At 44.2% G+C, this 14974-nt stretch overlaps 1 protein-coding gene across 5 annotated transcripts in view; it reads right to left on the bottom strand.

Moving 5' to 3' along the window:
* LOC106565046 (receptor-type tyrosine-protein phosphatase T) overlaps nucleotides 1-14974 on the bottom strand; it is a 500470-nt gene that overhangs the window by 19647 nt on the left and 465849 nt on the right. For all 5 annotated transcript variants that reach the window (XM_082958989.1, XM_082958987.1, XM_014131664.3 and 2 more), the window contains 6 exons: nucleotides 8932-9008; nucleotides 7958-7994; nucleotides 6542-6639; nucleotides 5942-6058; nucleotides 4088-4242; nucleotides 2143-2278 (listed from right to left, as the gene is read on the bottom strand). In XM_082958989.1, the coding sequence (XP_082815115.1) occupies nucleotides 2143-2278; nucleotides 4088-4242; nucleotides 5942-6058; nucleotides 6542-6639; nucleotides 7958-7994; nucleotides 8932-9008 (620 nt within the window). The remainder of the gene's footprint in view (nucleotides 1-2142; nucleotides 2279-4087; nucleotides 4243-5941; nucleotides 6059-6541; nucleotides 6640-7957; nucleotides 7995-8931; nucleotides 9009-14974) is intronic.

Here is a 14974-nt window from a genome sequence, read left to right on the forward strand (position 1 = left end):
CCGGTTTGTTGTTATGGCTATTGACAGTGGACTAGCACTCAGAGTGATTGAGGGGAGCAGCTTGAGCAAGATGAGAATCGCAGAATCGTTAATCTTGATCAAATAATGAGTAGTTAGTTGGATGCAAGGTGATTTGCAGTGATTCTACGTGGCCTGACTGCAATGTAGTTGATCTCAAACACACACATTATCTCACAATAGTTGTTTCCCCCTTCTCTCCACTAGAGAGAAGATCTTGGAATGGCTAGTGTAAGACTTGAGTAAAGACCACTGTTCTGTGGAAGCCATCGCTTACTGCATGATCCACTGGGAAATTTAACCCTAATAACCTGGCTTGGATGCCTGGCAGCTGAGGCCCAGATCCCTCTGTCTCTAAGCTTAGAGACAATTGAAGTAGAATCTGGTCTGAAGGTCTGACTTCCTTTCCTATTCTATAGATTCTATTTCTATGCTTTACATTCTCCCTCCATAGGACTCACTTTACAATATCCTATCTAGGCTTTAGACCAGTGGTCACCAACCTTTTTTGAGTCAAGATCACTTTGAGTCAAACATTAACCAGTTAAAAACAGTTCAGTAGCAGAGGTCTGTGCAGTAGGCTATCGGCCCAATACATGCTTGAATTGCCCTGCCAATGTTTTTCCTTCTCAGACCAATTTGAAATTCTATTAAAAAATATTAGGTATATGATCACACTGGTAATATATAATTTGTTGGATTACTGGTGAGGCACAGCTGAGTGAGCATAATAAAAAAATGTTTTACTGGACTGATGGCCTGCATCTGATGGTCAGTTTGAAGGGAGGGAGGGAGCAGCGGTGAGGCTTCCTCTCAACCGACTCACCGTCCCTCCGCTTTTCCTCCCTCAGCTGAGAAAAATTTACAGTCTTCCAGCTGATGGCAAAATCTGCCTCATGCACCAATTCATGTTGTTACTCCTATGATCAGAGAATGTAAAATATTCCTCGATATAAAAAAAATACGAGGCACTAATAACAGCGCTAGCTTATCAGAACCGTTTGTTATACTCATTCATTGCAGCTGCAGTGCTGGTTGTAGCGTGAGTGGAATTAGGGAGAATGCACATTTGACAGCATATGGGTTATAAAAGTGTTGACAGTGCTGAATAATAACTTAAACATGAACACTTACTCATAAAAACAGCAGCTCTTTGCTATATTTCTTGAGTCTCTCTCTAGTTATGGTTTTGAACTTTTTGAAATCTCACAGTATTAACTTTGCTGTGTGTTCGAGGCTTCTTTTTGTGGTCTATGGCTCGAGGAAACTGTGCAGACGCAGTGATCTGAGCTATCTGATTGGCAAGCAGTAGTCCTATAGGTGCACTTGATTTTCTCTCTGGGCTTGCCACGTAGTCGGAGTTCTACCTTCAGACAAGTAAAATGGTTCAAAATGGGAACTCTTTGCCTTCCCGGGACTAGGGTTGCTAAATCAAGTGCATCTACCACCAACAGCGTGAAACAAATTAAATAAAATAGGAATGGAAGGCTTTTTAGTTGTTGTTTTTTTTCAGAAATGTTTGGTGATCGACAAGGAATGCCTTGGTGACTACTGGTGACCACTGCTTTAGACCATAGAAGTATAATCTGGTCTTGAAGGGCTTTGTCCATGCTAGAGATTGTATTTCTATGCTTTACACCCTTCCTCCATATGACTGATTTTAAAATATCCCTGCTGAATATTTCAGGCAGAGCAACTGTGAGCAGTGGGCTGTGACATAGGATCAGTCTGGTGACCGGCTGGGAAAGGCCAACGCCAGCAGGCTACTGTCTGAGCCTTGTCAATCCTTCCGCCATGGCGATGGCAAATTCTACACTAAACAGACTTGCTGTGTCTGAAAACTCTAGTCGCACTCTCTAATTTTATGGCTAATGCTAACTGTATGAGTGCTAGTAATCACTATCAGCACCATTGAACCAAATAAGATCGGAATGCCTAATGCTAACCTCAAAATAGCATGATTACGCGAGGTATAAGGGTGGCTAATGCTAAGCTAATTAGCTAACTGCACTTTCATTCCTTTGCATGGCACTGTAATGACTAATTTGCAAGCTGTAATACAATATTGCTCTTTTGTCTACACACTATCCGCACACAAGCTAATCAGTATGCTGCTTCACCAACCTCGGTTTGCACCATGTTAACCCTTTGTGAGCGCAGTTCCCGGATGCAGTTGAAGATGTCCACCACTCCCTCATTCTCAGCCATATCCAGCATGATGTCCACAGCTATGAAACAGCCTGTCCTTCCAGCCCCGGCACTGGAAAGAGAGGGGGAGGGAGAGAGAATACAGAAACAGAAACCGAGAGAGAGAGCGTTTAATTTCTCCGGTATGTTCTGTACAGTAGCGATGGCAGCGACACATGAAGACACATGCTCCGGCCCTATAATAAACAGGCCAGGGGTTATATTGAACCGCGCTGAGCTCCCACGGTTATCCAAAGGAGGCAGGACGGCCTTACAGCGCTGACAAACAGCGTACTCCAACCCCCCAGGTAGGGGTTAGAGCCATTTCCCCTGACCCTGGTGTTAGGTGTTAAGGAAATAAACCCAGCAGAGTGGCTGGGTGGAAGGGAGGGAGCAAGGGAGATAGTGGTGGAGAAGAGGTAGAGGTAGGAGAGGGGGGCTGCTCAGCCATCATTCACTCGGCAGAATCTTGACAGGTCCCAGCTCCGGAGCTCAGGAGCCGGGGGCCGCTCAGTGGCTCGGCAGCCCGGCAGATTGCCTGTCAGCCGCCAGTGATTAATGGCGAGCGCAGCAAACAACTAGGTCCTGGCAGGGGGATAACGGCCAAGGAGTGCCCCAGGAAATTAGAAATTACTCCGCAGTCTGTCAGTAGGGCCTTCGCTCTGCCGGCCAAAGCTCATCCTGTTGTCCTTCATTCCATCTATCGTTCAGTTCAGTGGGGGAATGGCTGCCAACCTATAGGCAGCTCCATGGGACATTCGTTGTCAATCCTCAATGGGGGAATTCGGTTGGGGAGCAATCGGGAAGTGTTACGACTTTTTTAGGAGAACATGAACCGACCATCGTTTGGGTTGTGGAAAAGCGACGATGTATTGAATGAGAGGTACAGGGAGGTTAAATATAGTGGGTTGCTATGGGAATGCAAATGCCATGCCTCTTAGGAAGAAAAGAGGGACAAACAGACAGAGGGACAGAGACAAAAAAACAGACAGACAGACAGATAAAGTAGATGTCACTCTCCTGCGACAGGTGTGAAAGTTTCCTTTTTCCAAGGTGGTTCGTAAAGGTTAATGTCATCGATCCAATTTATGAGTGTGCGAAGATAAGGGGCAGGAGATAAAGTGGCGGTAATAAACTTTGCCATAGTCTCTCCCCATCTCATCCTCGGGGGTATTAGAGGGAACAAGGCGCCCCATGCTTCATGAGAGCAGAAAGAGCAGCGCTTGGCACTTGAGCTAATCCACTCTGAAAATGTCTTAGTCACATCTGCTTTGTTTTGAGAGACCCGAGCCAAATGTAAAATTGCATTGTGCCATTTAGCAGCCTCTCCCTGTCACATCTCATTGTGCACGCTCACGCACTCCCTCCCTCTGTCCCCTCCCCTCTTCTCCACTCCCCCCTTTCCTCCCCCACCCCTCCCCCTTCACCTGTCTGAGCTCAATACCTCTGTTTCAAGGGGTGGGTGTTTGAGTTGGCTGGGGAGGGGTAGATGAGAGAAAGAGCAAGAGAGAGAGGCCTTAGTCTCCCATCGCTCTCGCTCATTCATTTTTCGACCTAAAAATGTAAGTGAAGGCTCCCAGCTACATTTTTGTCATTTAGCAGATGCTCTTATGCAGAGTGACTTACAGGAGCAATTAGAGTAATAACGCCTTGCTCAAGGACACATTTTTTACGATGGCAGCTCAGGGATTCGGACCAGCAACCTTTTGGTTACTGGCCCAATGCTCTTAACCACTAGCCTACCTGCCGCTAGCTACTGTTGTTATTTCTGATTAAATAAAGTATAAATAAATACATAGACAAAAGCCCTGAGTGACAAATATGTCATCCCAGTAGTCCTGTGTTATGTCCCACAATCCCCCTCAGTGTGGACAGTACGTACCTGCAGTGGGCCACAATGGGGCCAGCGTCGGGCGGGTTGAGGAACTTGACCTGGCGGACGAAGCCCAGGAGGCCGGTGGCATAGCAGGGTACCCCGTGGTCAGGCCAGCTGGTGAAGTGGAACTGACGGATCTCTCGAATCTCGTGGTGGCCCTTCTGAGAAGAAACAAAATGGAGCCTTAAATGGAGACAAATGGTGTATACATGACAAGTTGGAAGTTAATAAGTTATTTGCATAGAGTTTCCTATTGATTGATTCTGATACTTTCCAAGTGGGAAACTCGGGCCTCCTCTTTCTACAACAGGTTTCCAAGTTAGAAATGTCTGAGTTTCCTGGACTTCCTGGAAACTGCGGGCAGACTAAACAAAATGGAGACTCAAATGAAGACATATGGGACTTCCTGGAAACTGAAGATCTGACGGGCTCCCATTCCGGCTCAAAAACTGAATATAGAGTAGCTATCGATTTGTTTCTTTTAAGAAAATACATTATGACGACTTGAGCATACAGGCAAGTATTGAGGGGAACTAAACAAAGGTGATTTGATAACTGGAGGCCTATTGATTTCCTTTCCTTTGATGTTCAAATTACATTCCGAAATCAATATGGGGTAAACATCTAAGATGGGAAACAACAAAGCCACAAAATGCAGTAAATCACAGATTGGGAAAGAAGGTAGGTGGGGCCTAGCTCATGTTTACCATGGCAACGTGAACTTGGCAGAGTGGAAAGTAAGTGGTTCTCACTCTTAAAGGCACGTGGCATGGTACTAAAAACCCACTCCAATAAGGATATCAGCGAAGGCAGCAGCACATAAAGGGAGTGGATGTGCGAAAACTGGAATAAGGCCATTTATAGAACAGTAGAGCGCTGGGCTTCAGTAATAATAATCACAGGCTTCACACCTCCACTCCCTGTGCTAATGCTAAGCGGTTAATTGCCATTTGGGTTGGTGAGCTGTTTAATCCCTGCCTGCCAGCTTTGATATGCCAGCAAAACCCACATAACAGTTTAATACCGCAGTTAAAATACCTTCACTGTTTGGAGTGTATGGACACATACCACCTTTAATAGTGCATTGGAGTGTAACAGTGTAAAGCGGGGGTAAACTGTGTCTAAGCTTGCCAAACCAGTGGGCTCTGGTTTAACATATTCTCAATGGATTAAAGTGTGAGTGTGTGTGTGCGGGCCTAAAGATCTATCTATCTGCGTGGTGCAGTAAAATAATCCCCTTGGACTCATCATTAATAATGCTTTTCATAATTTCAGAACTCATTATTTGCTGCAATTAAAACAATTTAATACGCTCTATTTGAACGCATACGCATCTGAAGCGTGATTCCCGGCCATCACAGTGCACTGCTTTTTAAGGCACAGGAATTAAGGTTGTGGTGTGATGGTGGAGTTTCGTAATGACAATGTCCCGTTTCCCTTTCAAATGAAGAGTGTGAGCAGGTTAAAAGGAACTTTAGCTTTCTTGCAAAACAGATGGATTAAAGCGTTGAAAAATTAGTTGACTACTAGCTCGTGTTGTCTGCTTAAGCGGCTTTCACAGAGCCACAGAAAGATGCATTTCAAGCCTATCAATCCTTGCTAGTTTCGTGACTGTTCCTCTGATATTTCCCTTTTAAAGGGAGCTAACAGAACAATACCGCCGCATACGGAATCCTGCATCCCAACTGTATTGTGCTTCTTTCAATGCAAATCCTCACTGATTACCAGTGTTCAATTATACTCTCATTTCCCAGTTGGACCACATAGCTTCACCTTGCTGTCAACCACCATGTTAATTCGGTAAATTGGAATGAATGAAAACAAAACAAGCAAGCCTGGCTATTGACTTAGTCGGTTTACCTTCTGTACTGTGAAGGTGCGGATGACATACTCGGCCAGTGGCTCTGTCTCGATCAGTGTCACCTTGACATCTCCGTACACTTCAGTCTCGTCAGGCCAGTACCTCACACACTTCACCTGGGCAGAGAAACATACATGGTCAGTGCTTTGTCTCTTACAGAGGCTGTATGGGACTTTTGCCTCTGGAGGTGCTGTTGAGCCAAAAGGGGTCCCTGAAATGGACAGAAATAATATTATTAAACATAACATTAAAGGACCAATCAGAGGAGTTGATAGCTTAGAAATATAAACTCATTCGATTTCTGTGGTTGATAATACATACCTAGGCCTGATTTAATGGCATTGAATTCAATTTTGAATTCAATTTTGTTGTCACATATTTGTTGTTGATTTGTTTTATCTATTTGTTATCGCATATATTTGTTGTGAACACTAATGGTATGAGGTGTAGGGAAGGGGAATACGAACTATGATTGACACACCCTGATCTATTAAACAATTGGCTTTTGCAGCGGGGAAAGAAACAGCACATAAATCCATTCGGTATAAGAACTTAGCCGCCTGCTCTAACACCTTTCAAATCCTCTTTGATGAACTCACCCTGCCCACTTCCACCAGGTTGGTAACCATGACAATACTGCCGGAATTCTCCTGCCAGATCATCCTCCAGAAATCTCTCACTGTCTCCTGCATGGGGCCTGGAAGGAGAGAAGGAGAGCAAGGATGAGATCAAGAAGGATTGGACAGAGATAATGTCATAACAGGAACCAGGAAGTACACATAGGAGCAATGACTGTATATATGAATAGGCAAAGCCATCGATCACCTGTACCATTCATTCCTATGTGAAGACTCAAGTGTTTCCTAATCCTGGGGACCCAAAGGGGTGCATATTTTAGTTTTTGCCTTAGCACTACACACCCGATTCAAATCATCAAATATGAAGTGTTATATGTGAAGTGCTAGGGCAAAAACAAAAAATGTGCACCTCTTTGGGTCCACAGGACCAGGATTAAGAAGCACTGAATTGAAGCCAAATTAAGTCAGTAAAGATGGAGACTCATGGTGACATAACATACACAGTTTGAGCTACTCCAGGAAGTGACATTGCAGGTTAGCTCAGTGTTGCCCCATCTCATTGAGTAACTCAAGTTGAAGGCCACTGGGGTACTGCAGGCTGCCATTAGCAACTAAATAATCCTTATAACTTGTGCGATTTTAAAATAATCGGTTCAAGAACATACATCTGGTGTATTAGAAGCAAATATTGGTATCATGATTGTCTTTGAATTATACCTTTTTTTTTTTACACGAAGATTGACCACAAAGATTGCACATTTTCCATTCACAATTGAGGATCCTGTTTTTTGCTAACAATGCCTGCAGTACCGTGGTCGGCTTTGAACTTCTGTGGCGTCAATGAGAGGGGGCAGTCGTTCTCCCCTGCATAATGTTCAAATTGTGTCATTCGGGCCTCTTCCAAAATGATACCCTATCCCCGAAAATGGCACATTGTATCCCTTATATAGTGCATTACTTTTGACCAGAGCCCCCATTGACCTCCCAGTGCAGTTATACTTCCTAAATAATATTCAGACATCACTGTCTCATCCTTATTTGGTCGCGTTCCCCTGCTCAGTTGCATGCATCAACCAATGGTTGTGTGCCATGTCATCAACTGTGTCATTGACTGACAGATTTCTATAACATGTGGTTAGCCGATACTTAAAATACCTATCCAGGCATTAGCAATGTCTGAGCAGAGGAACGCGCGCTGTATCTTATCCCAGAATGAGAGCGAATTATACAAATCACAACCATGCCCAGGATCAGTTAAAGATAAGCCCCAGTTTGTTGTGGAACAAAAGGAATGGGGTGTTACATTTTTGTCATTGGCTTTAAGAGCATTATTATTGTATAGATTTTTTTACATCTGAGTAATTGCCTCCCCCATGTCTGGGGATACTTTTCCAGGTGTCTTGCGTCTTACCCCCCCCCTCCATCCAATTGAATTACCTTGTGTGGCGATGTAATGTCTTGGTCTATGATACCCCTGTGAGAAAGAGAAGAGAAAATAGAAAACCCCCAGGCGTACTGTAACAGCTCAAGGTCCTTTCAAATCAGATCAAATCCGAGACCCTTCATTTTCCTATCCGCCAAAATGGAAATTCTATCATATTGTTCCATCGAGACAGATTGCATAGTTCAAATCTAGACAGTGTATACATTTCATATCCTTAATAGAACATTGCCATTTCACCATATCAAGTGGGAACGAGCGTGAAACAACATCTACAAATTCATTACTATTACAACCTCTATGAGATAAATAAAAAATCAACACAGTTGAAGCTCCTAGAGCTGGGTATAACAATACATTTTACCAGCGGATATTGGCACATCGACCCAGTAATTGTTTTATTAGAGGAAATGGGGCTCAATGACATGATTATACAGCTATAATGCCGACTTATCCTGATGCTGCTTCTCGGAGTACAGGGCATTCCCAGTCCCCACAGCATAATAGAGACAATCATATCTACACTGTCATTATGGTAGTTATGTCAATGCAGAATTCTTTCATCCGAAGATGAGCAAATGCATGCTCAGATACAGTACGCTGTGTTTGTGGCAGATATGTCAATGTTACAGGCACATTGCCTCGTAATAAGCGTATACGTTTTCTACTGTATATATAATCTCCGTGTGTGTGACGATGGTGTGTCATATTTTGTGTCCATCCTTGCAAAATCAGTCTTCACTGCCCATTCATAATAGTAATGTTTGTAGCATGATGTACTACAGTACCCATAATGCTCTATGCAATATTTGATTTTATCTTAGTAAAGATGTCATGAAGTGAAATGCTGTCTCATCTCCTTACTAATACATGGTGTCAGAGGGCTAAATGTGACCTTGTATAAAGTCAAATACAAAAGCAATCTGATAAAAATTCCATTCCCTTCACATCTCCGCCGCCCCATACTTACGTCTATGTAGTTGGCGTTGATGTAGTCTGAGTGGGGGTCTCCGTCCAGCAGTTGCAGCCTGACTCGAGTGTGGTCATCTGTGGGGTCAAATATTCACAAAGAGCAGGCCTAAAGTTACATTTACCCATTCAAGGTTCACACAACTACACCTGAACATCAAATGTATGAGGACTTTGGCACCCTATTCCCTGCATAGGGCAGTAGTCAAAAGTAGTGCACTATATCCCTGGTCAAAAGTAATGCACTGTACAGGGAAAAGGATGCCATTTGAGACGCAGCCTACATATGCTACTACCACAGCTTATATGCAAAACACACCCTAGCGCGAGAGACCGATTTGCAGTATTTTAATGGAAAAAGTATTTTAATGGCACGATATCTAAGGAAGTCTCGAGCTATTGCTCGCCTAAGATAGAGTATCTCATGATGAACTGTAGACCACACCACCTACCTAGAGAGTTTCAATCTGTATTTCTTGTAGCCGTTTACATATCACCACAGTCAGAGGCTGGCACTATGAGCTGTATTCCGCCATAAGCAAACAAGAAAAAGCACAGCCGAAAGCTGCCCAGTGACACGAGTCTACCAGACAAGCTAAATAACGTCTATGCTCGCTTCGAGGCAAATAACACTGAAACATGGATGAGAGCACCAGCTGTTCTGGAAGACTGTGTGATCACGCTCTCCGCAGCCGATTAAGTAAGACCTTTAAACAGGTCAACATTCACAAGGCCGCAGGGCCAGACGGATTACCAGGACGTGTACTGCGAGCACGCGCTGACAAACTGGCAAGTGTCTTCACTGACATTTTCACTGACACCTCTCCCTGTCCGAGTCTGTAATAACAACATGTTTTAAGCAGTGCACCATAGTGCCTGTGCCCAAGAACACTAAGGTAACTTGCCTAAATGACTACCGACCGTAGCACTCACGTCTGTAGCCATGAAGTTCTTCAAAAAGGCTGGTCATGGCTCACATCAACACCATTATCCCAGAAACCCTAGACCCACTCCAATTTGCATACCGCCCCAACAGAGCCACAGATGATGCAATCTCTGCCCTTTCCCACCTGGACAAAAGGAACACCCACGTGAGAATGCTATTCATTGACCAGAGCTCAGCGTTCAATACCATAGTGCCCTCAAAGCTCATCAATAAGCTAAGGACCCTGGGACTAAACACCTCCCTCTGCAACTGGATCCTGGACTTCCTGACGGGCTGCCCCCAGGTGGTAAGGGTAGGTAACAACACATCCGCTACACTGATCCTCAACACAGGGGCCCCTGAGGGGTGCGTGCTCAGTCCCCTCCTGTATTCCCTGTTCACTCATGACTGCACGGCCAGGCACGACTCCAACACCATCATTAAGTTTGCCGATGATACAACAGTGGTAGGCCTGATCACCGACAACGACGAGACAGCCTATAGGGAGGAGGTCAGAGACCTGGCCGTATGGTGCCAGGACAACAACCTCTCCCTCAACGTGATCAAGACAAAGGAGATGATTGTGCACTACAGGAAAAAGAGGACTGAGCATGCCCCCATTCTCATCAACGGGGCTGTAGTGGAGCAGGTTGAGAGCTTCAAGTTCCTTGGTGTCTACATCACCAACAAACTAACATGATACAAGCACACCAAGACAGTTGTGAAGAGGGCACGACAAAACCTATTCCCCTTCAGGAGACTGAAAAGATTTGGTATGGGTTCTTAGATCCTCAAAAGGTTCTACACCTGCACCATCGAGAGCATCCTGACCGATTGCATCACTGCCTGGTATGGCAACTGCTCAGCCTCCAACCGCAAGGCACTACAGAGGGTAGTGCGAACGGCCCAGTACATCACTGGGGCCAAGCTTCCTGCCATCCAGGACCTCTATATCAGGCGGTGTCAGAGGAAGGCCCTAAAAATTGTCAAAGACTCCAGCCACCCTAGTCATAGACTGTTCTCCCTGCTACCGCACGGCAAGCGTTACCGGAGCGCCAAGTCTAGGTCCAAGAGGCTTCTAAACAGCTTTTACCCCAAAGCCATAAGACACCTGAACATCTAATCAAATGGCTACCCAGACTATTTGCATTTGCAAATGGCTACCCAGACTATCATCTATGCATAGTCACTTTAATAACTCTACCTACATGTACATATTACCTTAACTAACCGGTGCCCCCGCATATTGACTCTGTACCGGTACCTCCCTGTATATAATCTCGCTATTGTTATTTTACTTCCGCTCTTTAATTACTTGATACTTTTATTTCTAATTCTTATCCATATTTTTTTTAACTGCATTGTTGGTTAGGGGCTCGTAAGTAAACATTTCACTGTAAGGTCTACACCTGTTGACTAATAACATTTGATTTGAAAATACTTATTTGTAGGCATATAAATACGAAGAAATAGAACAGGCTTGGAAGCTCTAACCCTGGCAATTGACTGTTAAACACTCGCAATGGCTGCCTGGTATTGTGATGCAATAATTTCCATGGTATTTTGGAATGTTCTATCAACTGATGCTGTATTGCCATGGTAATGTAGAATGTTAATTCAAATGATGCCAACTGATGTGGCTTAAGCAATGGAATGTACGTTTTGTAATGTCAGCTCAGTTGACGCACAGATTGAAGGGTACACTTCCTGCTTTTACTTCCTGGCATGGATACACTTAAAATGACTGCCAGTCCTCCCAATATGCCATCACTGACTTGAGTGGAGACACTCTTTCTATTCATTCTTATTTCTATGATTGTAGGTACCATATAAGCAATGTCACTCTTTATAGTACATTCAATTCATGGGACGGATTAGAGAGACGTACTGCGTTTCATCACCTTGTCAGCGAGATGATTTCCATCTCGAAATTGCCAAAAGCGCAACTAGGTCTGTACACACAGAGCACATGACTAATCTCACTACATGATTGAATTAGTTACTTCTGTGGGGGGGAAAATGAGAAATTAGACATGCTATGCTGTTTTTACTTAGAGAATTGTCTTTTGTTATATCCTAGTGTTTTTTCTAACCTGATACAAACTTGTCTTTGTGTGACTTAGTCATAAGACTCGGCGTATGGCTAAGATCGCAGCATGTGACACATCCTGTGTTTTTACTATCTGCAAGAACTCAGCTGTGTGGAAACTTGCAGAAAGGAGCACATTATAGTGTGAGCTGTGGCAAATGCAGTTAGACTGTTGAGCCCTCGTGTCATCTTATTCGGCACAGACTTATTCTGCACAGACAAACTAATCGCCTATGTTCTCCACCCCTGTTCACACACATCTGCTAACTGCCACGTATACAGAGGTTGTACTTTTCTATTAAAGATGAGACCCAACTCTGTTCATTGGGCCCTTAAGGGAGTGATGGCGATGGCGGCGGGGCCCATGATAGGAGGAAAAAAAAGGACCTGATGATGATGTGAGGATATGTAACACACTGATCCCTTCTCACTTTGATCTGTGATATGCAAATGTAAGAGCGCCGAAGCACATTTCCTGACTGATCTGATGCTCCTGGATGATAGGCCTAGCAGCCAGCCAATAAGGCATGTACTGAGGACGATAACTTCATATCTGCGCTTATCAGAGATATCAGCCTATAATCCGCGGTTATGTTCTTGCTGATCTATATTTACTGGGTGATGACAGTTAAAAAACAAAATTCCATTGGTCGGCTGAGCGACCCTCCTCTCCCTACCTCTCCTCTCACGTAACCTCCTCATTCCAGGGTGCCGTTTGCATGCCTCCTGCCCTCCTCCCATCCACATAGAGCACTGTGTGCGGAGAGTTAGAAGTAATTAAACAAGACCGTCAGCTTCCACAACAAAAGCCCGCTACAGGGGGGCATCTCCTCAGTCGTGCCCAGAGTGATGCGCTTAAATGGGAAAGTACTGGAGGCTCCAGTGTGGATGCTGCCTGGAGCTGGGGCTGAGACTGAGGTTGGCCGGCACAGGCCTCAACCTGGGGTAAAATATGCCTTATATCCTCCATTAGGATTACTGAGCAGGAATGGAGCAGGGCATTTCATGTGTCTTTCATCCCAGCTATGACACACCTGAGCCAGGATACTGGGTGAGGGCTGGCAGGGGGTTGTGTGAAGGGTAGAAAGATGGGTGGATGTTTGTGGTGCCACAGAGGACCCTGCCCACACAAGGGTTCCCTGTGCAGGCCTCCAGGCTATAACACTTATACATCTTAAGCACCATACGCCTCAAGCACAATCCCAATAAAGACATCACTAGCCCAGTCCTCAAACGGAAGGTTTGTGAACTCATTACTGATTTATGCTACCGATTCCTCAGCTGAACTCTTTTTGTAAAAGTTTGGTGCAGGCCTGCAGGGGCATGTTAACTTTTCTAGAACTTTAATACTGCAGAGCAGCTTGGATCATATGAACTTGAGTAAGAGGCATATCTGATTTTGTCCACTAGATATCTATCGTCGTTGACTATTGTCTATCAAATTCTGTATTTTACTGAGACCTACAGATTATCATAATCTCTGTTTCACAGTCTATGTCATGGAGGAAGGATTACAGCGAAAACGTAGACACGTTAAAAACAGAACAATATCGAATTTGAATTGCTGATCGAGGGGACCTGCCTTCTCCCGGTAACGCATGGTATGTCACAGCTCCATTAATCATTTAAAGCCCATGTTGTCCCCACAGAATTTATACATTGCCACTAAACTGTCAATGTGGCTGAATGCATTATGGACTTTAACCTGTTAAACTCTGACGCCTTCTGATGGCATTTTCTAAAGAACACATAATATTGTATACTACCTTCATAAAATACATGTCGGTTTCAAAAGTCCTACAAACACATATGACCTAATGGTGTCGCTCTAAATATGCGGAAATTCCCATAGGAACACAGCCATTTTAAAAGTGCAGGGCTTGTGCAGTCATTTTTCATATTGCAGGAATGACATGAGGAGAAAGCTGAAGTCTCTACCTATTTATTGATGTAAATATATCCTCTGTCTGATTCCCAGTTTGTCCACGAGATAGCAATAGGAGATCACATGACGTCTCTTGGCCACTTGGAACTAGTTGTGTCTGGTTTGGGTAGTGAGACATTGTGCCATAATGGCTACTCGGATTTTCAAGCCTGACATCTTAAAATTACTCAAGCAATCAGGGCTTTCAAATTATCTCAAAAAAGACAAACCGGTGAGGAAACTTCAAACCTCTTTACCCATGTACTTTTCCTACTGTAGACATCTGTGATAGATCGACGGTGCATGTGGAGGATGTTGGAGAAGGAAATGCATTGCTTTACAATGGCCATCAAGGTGTACCCTTTCCATGCAAACTAAATGTTTACACTTAAGGTGAATTTAGCAACATTGCATACTCTAAGAATATGACCATAGTGCATGATTTATGGCCTTTATGTGGAGGCAGTGGGGGGCTAAATTCTAATAATTGCGAGCAGAAAGATTTGAGTTTGATTTACAAAAAGACAAGGGCTGTAGCTTTCAAATGATATTTCACGGTACTGGGTCCAAAACAACTGCTCAGAGTTTAACAGGATTGATTTAACCTATTAAAGTCAGACCTCCTGGAGGTTCCACCGTCAAACTGACAGAATGTTGTTTGTGCCGCATGCTGGTAGTTGGATGATCCGGTTTAACCCTATTCTGCAGTTCAGAGATTAGACTGCCAAGAGGTGTACCTGAGAGATGCGGAGTGTTCATCAACGACACTAACTGTTGACCCCATTCAACGAGAAGTCCATGTTTGGACAAGTACAGTATCATTCAGATCGGGAGTGGATTACAGCCAAGGAAGTGTATTAGTAAGAAAAGGAGGTGGGGGTCTTTGCCCAATAGGAAATATATAAATGTACTGTTAAAATATACTGTAGGAAGTTATATTAGACTCTTTTGTAAGCTAGATAGTCTAAGGGTCAAGTTTCAAGTTTTATTCGCCACGTGCACAGGATTCTAAGTGCGAACCACCGCACTTAACCACCCCCAGGTGGTGAAGGTAGGAAACACCTCCACTTCGCTGATCCTCAACACTGGGTCCCCACAAGGGTGCA

Source organism: Salmo salar, chromosome 12, assembly GCF_965601325.2.
Source record: "Salmo salar chromosome 12, fSalSal1, whole genome shotgun sequence".
Lineage (NCBI taxonomy): Eukaryota > Metazoa > Chordata > Actinopteri > Salmoniformes > Salmonidae > Salmo > Salmo salar.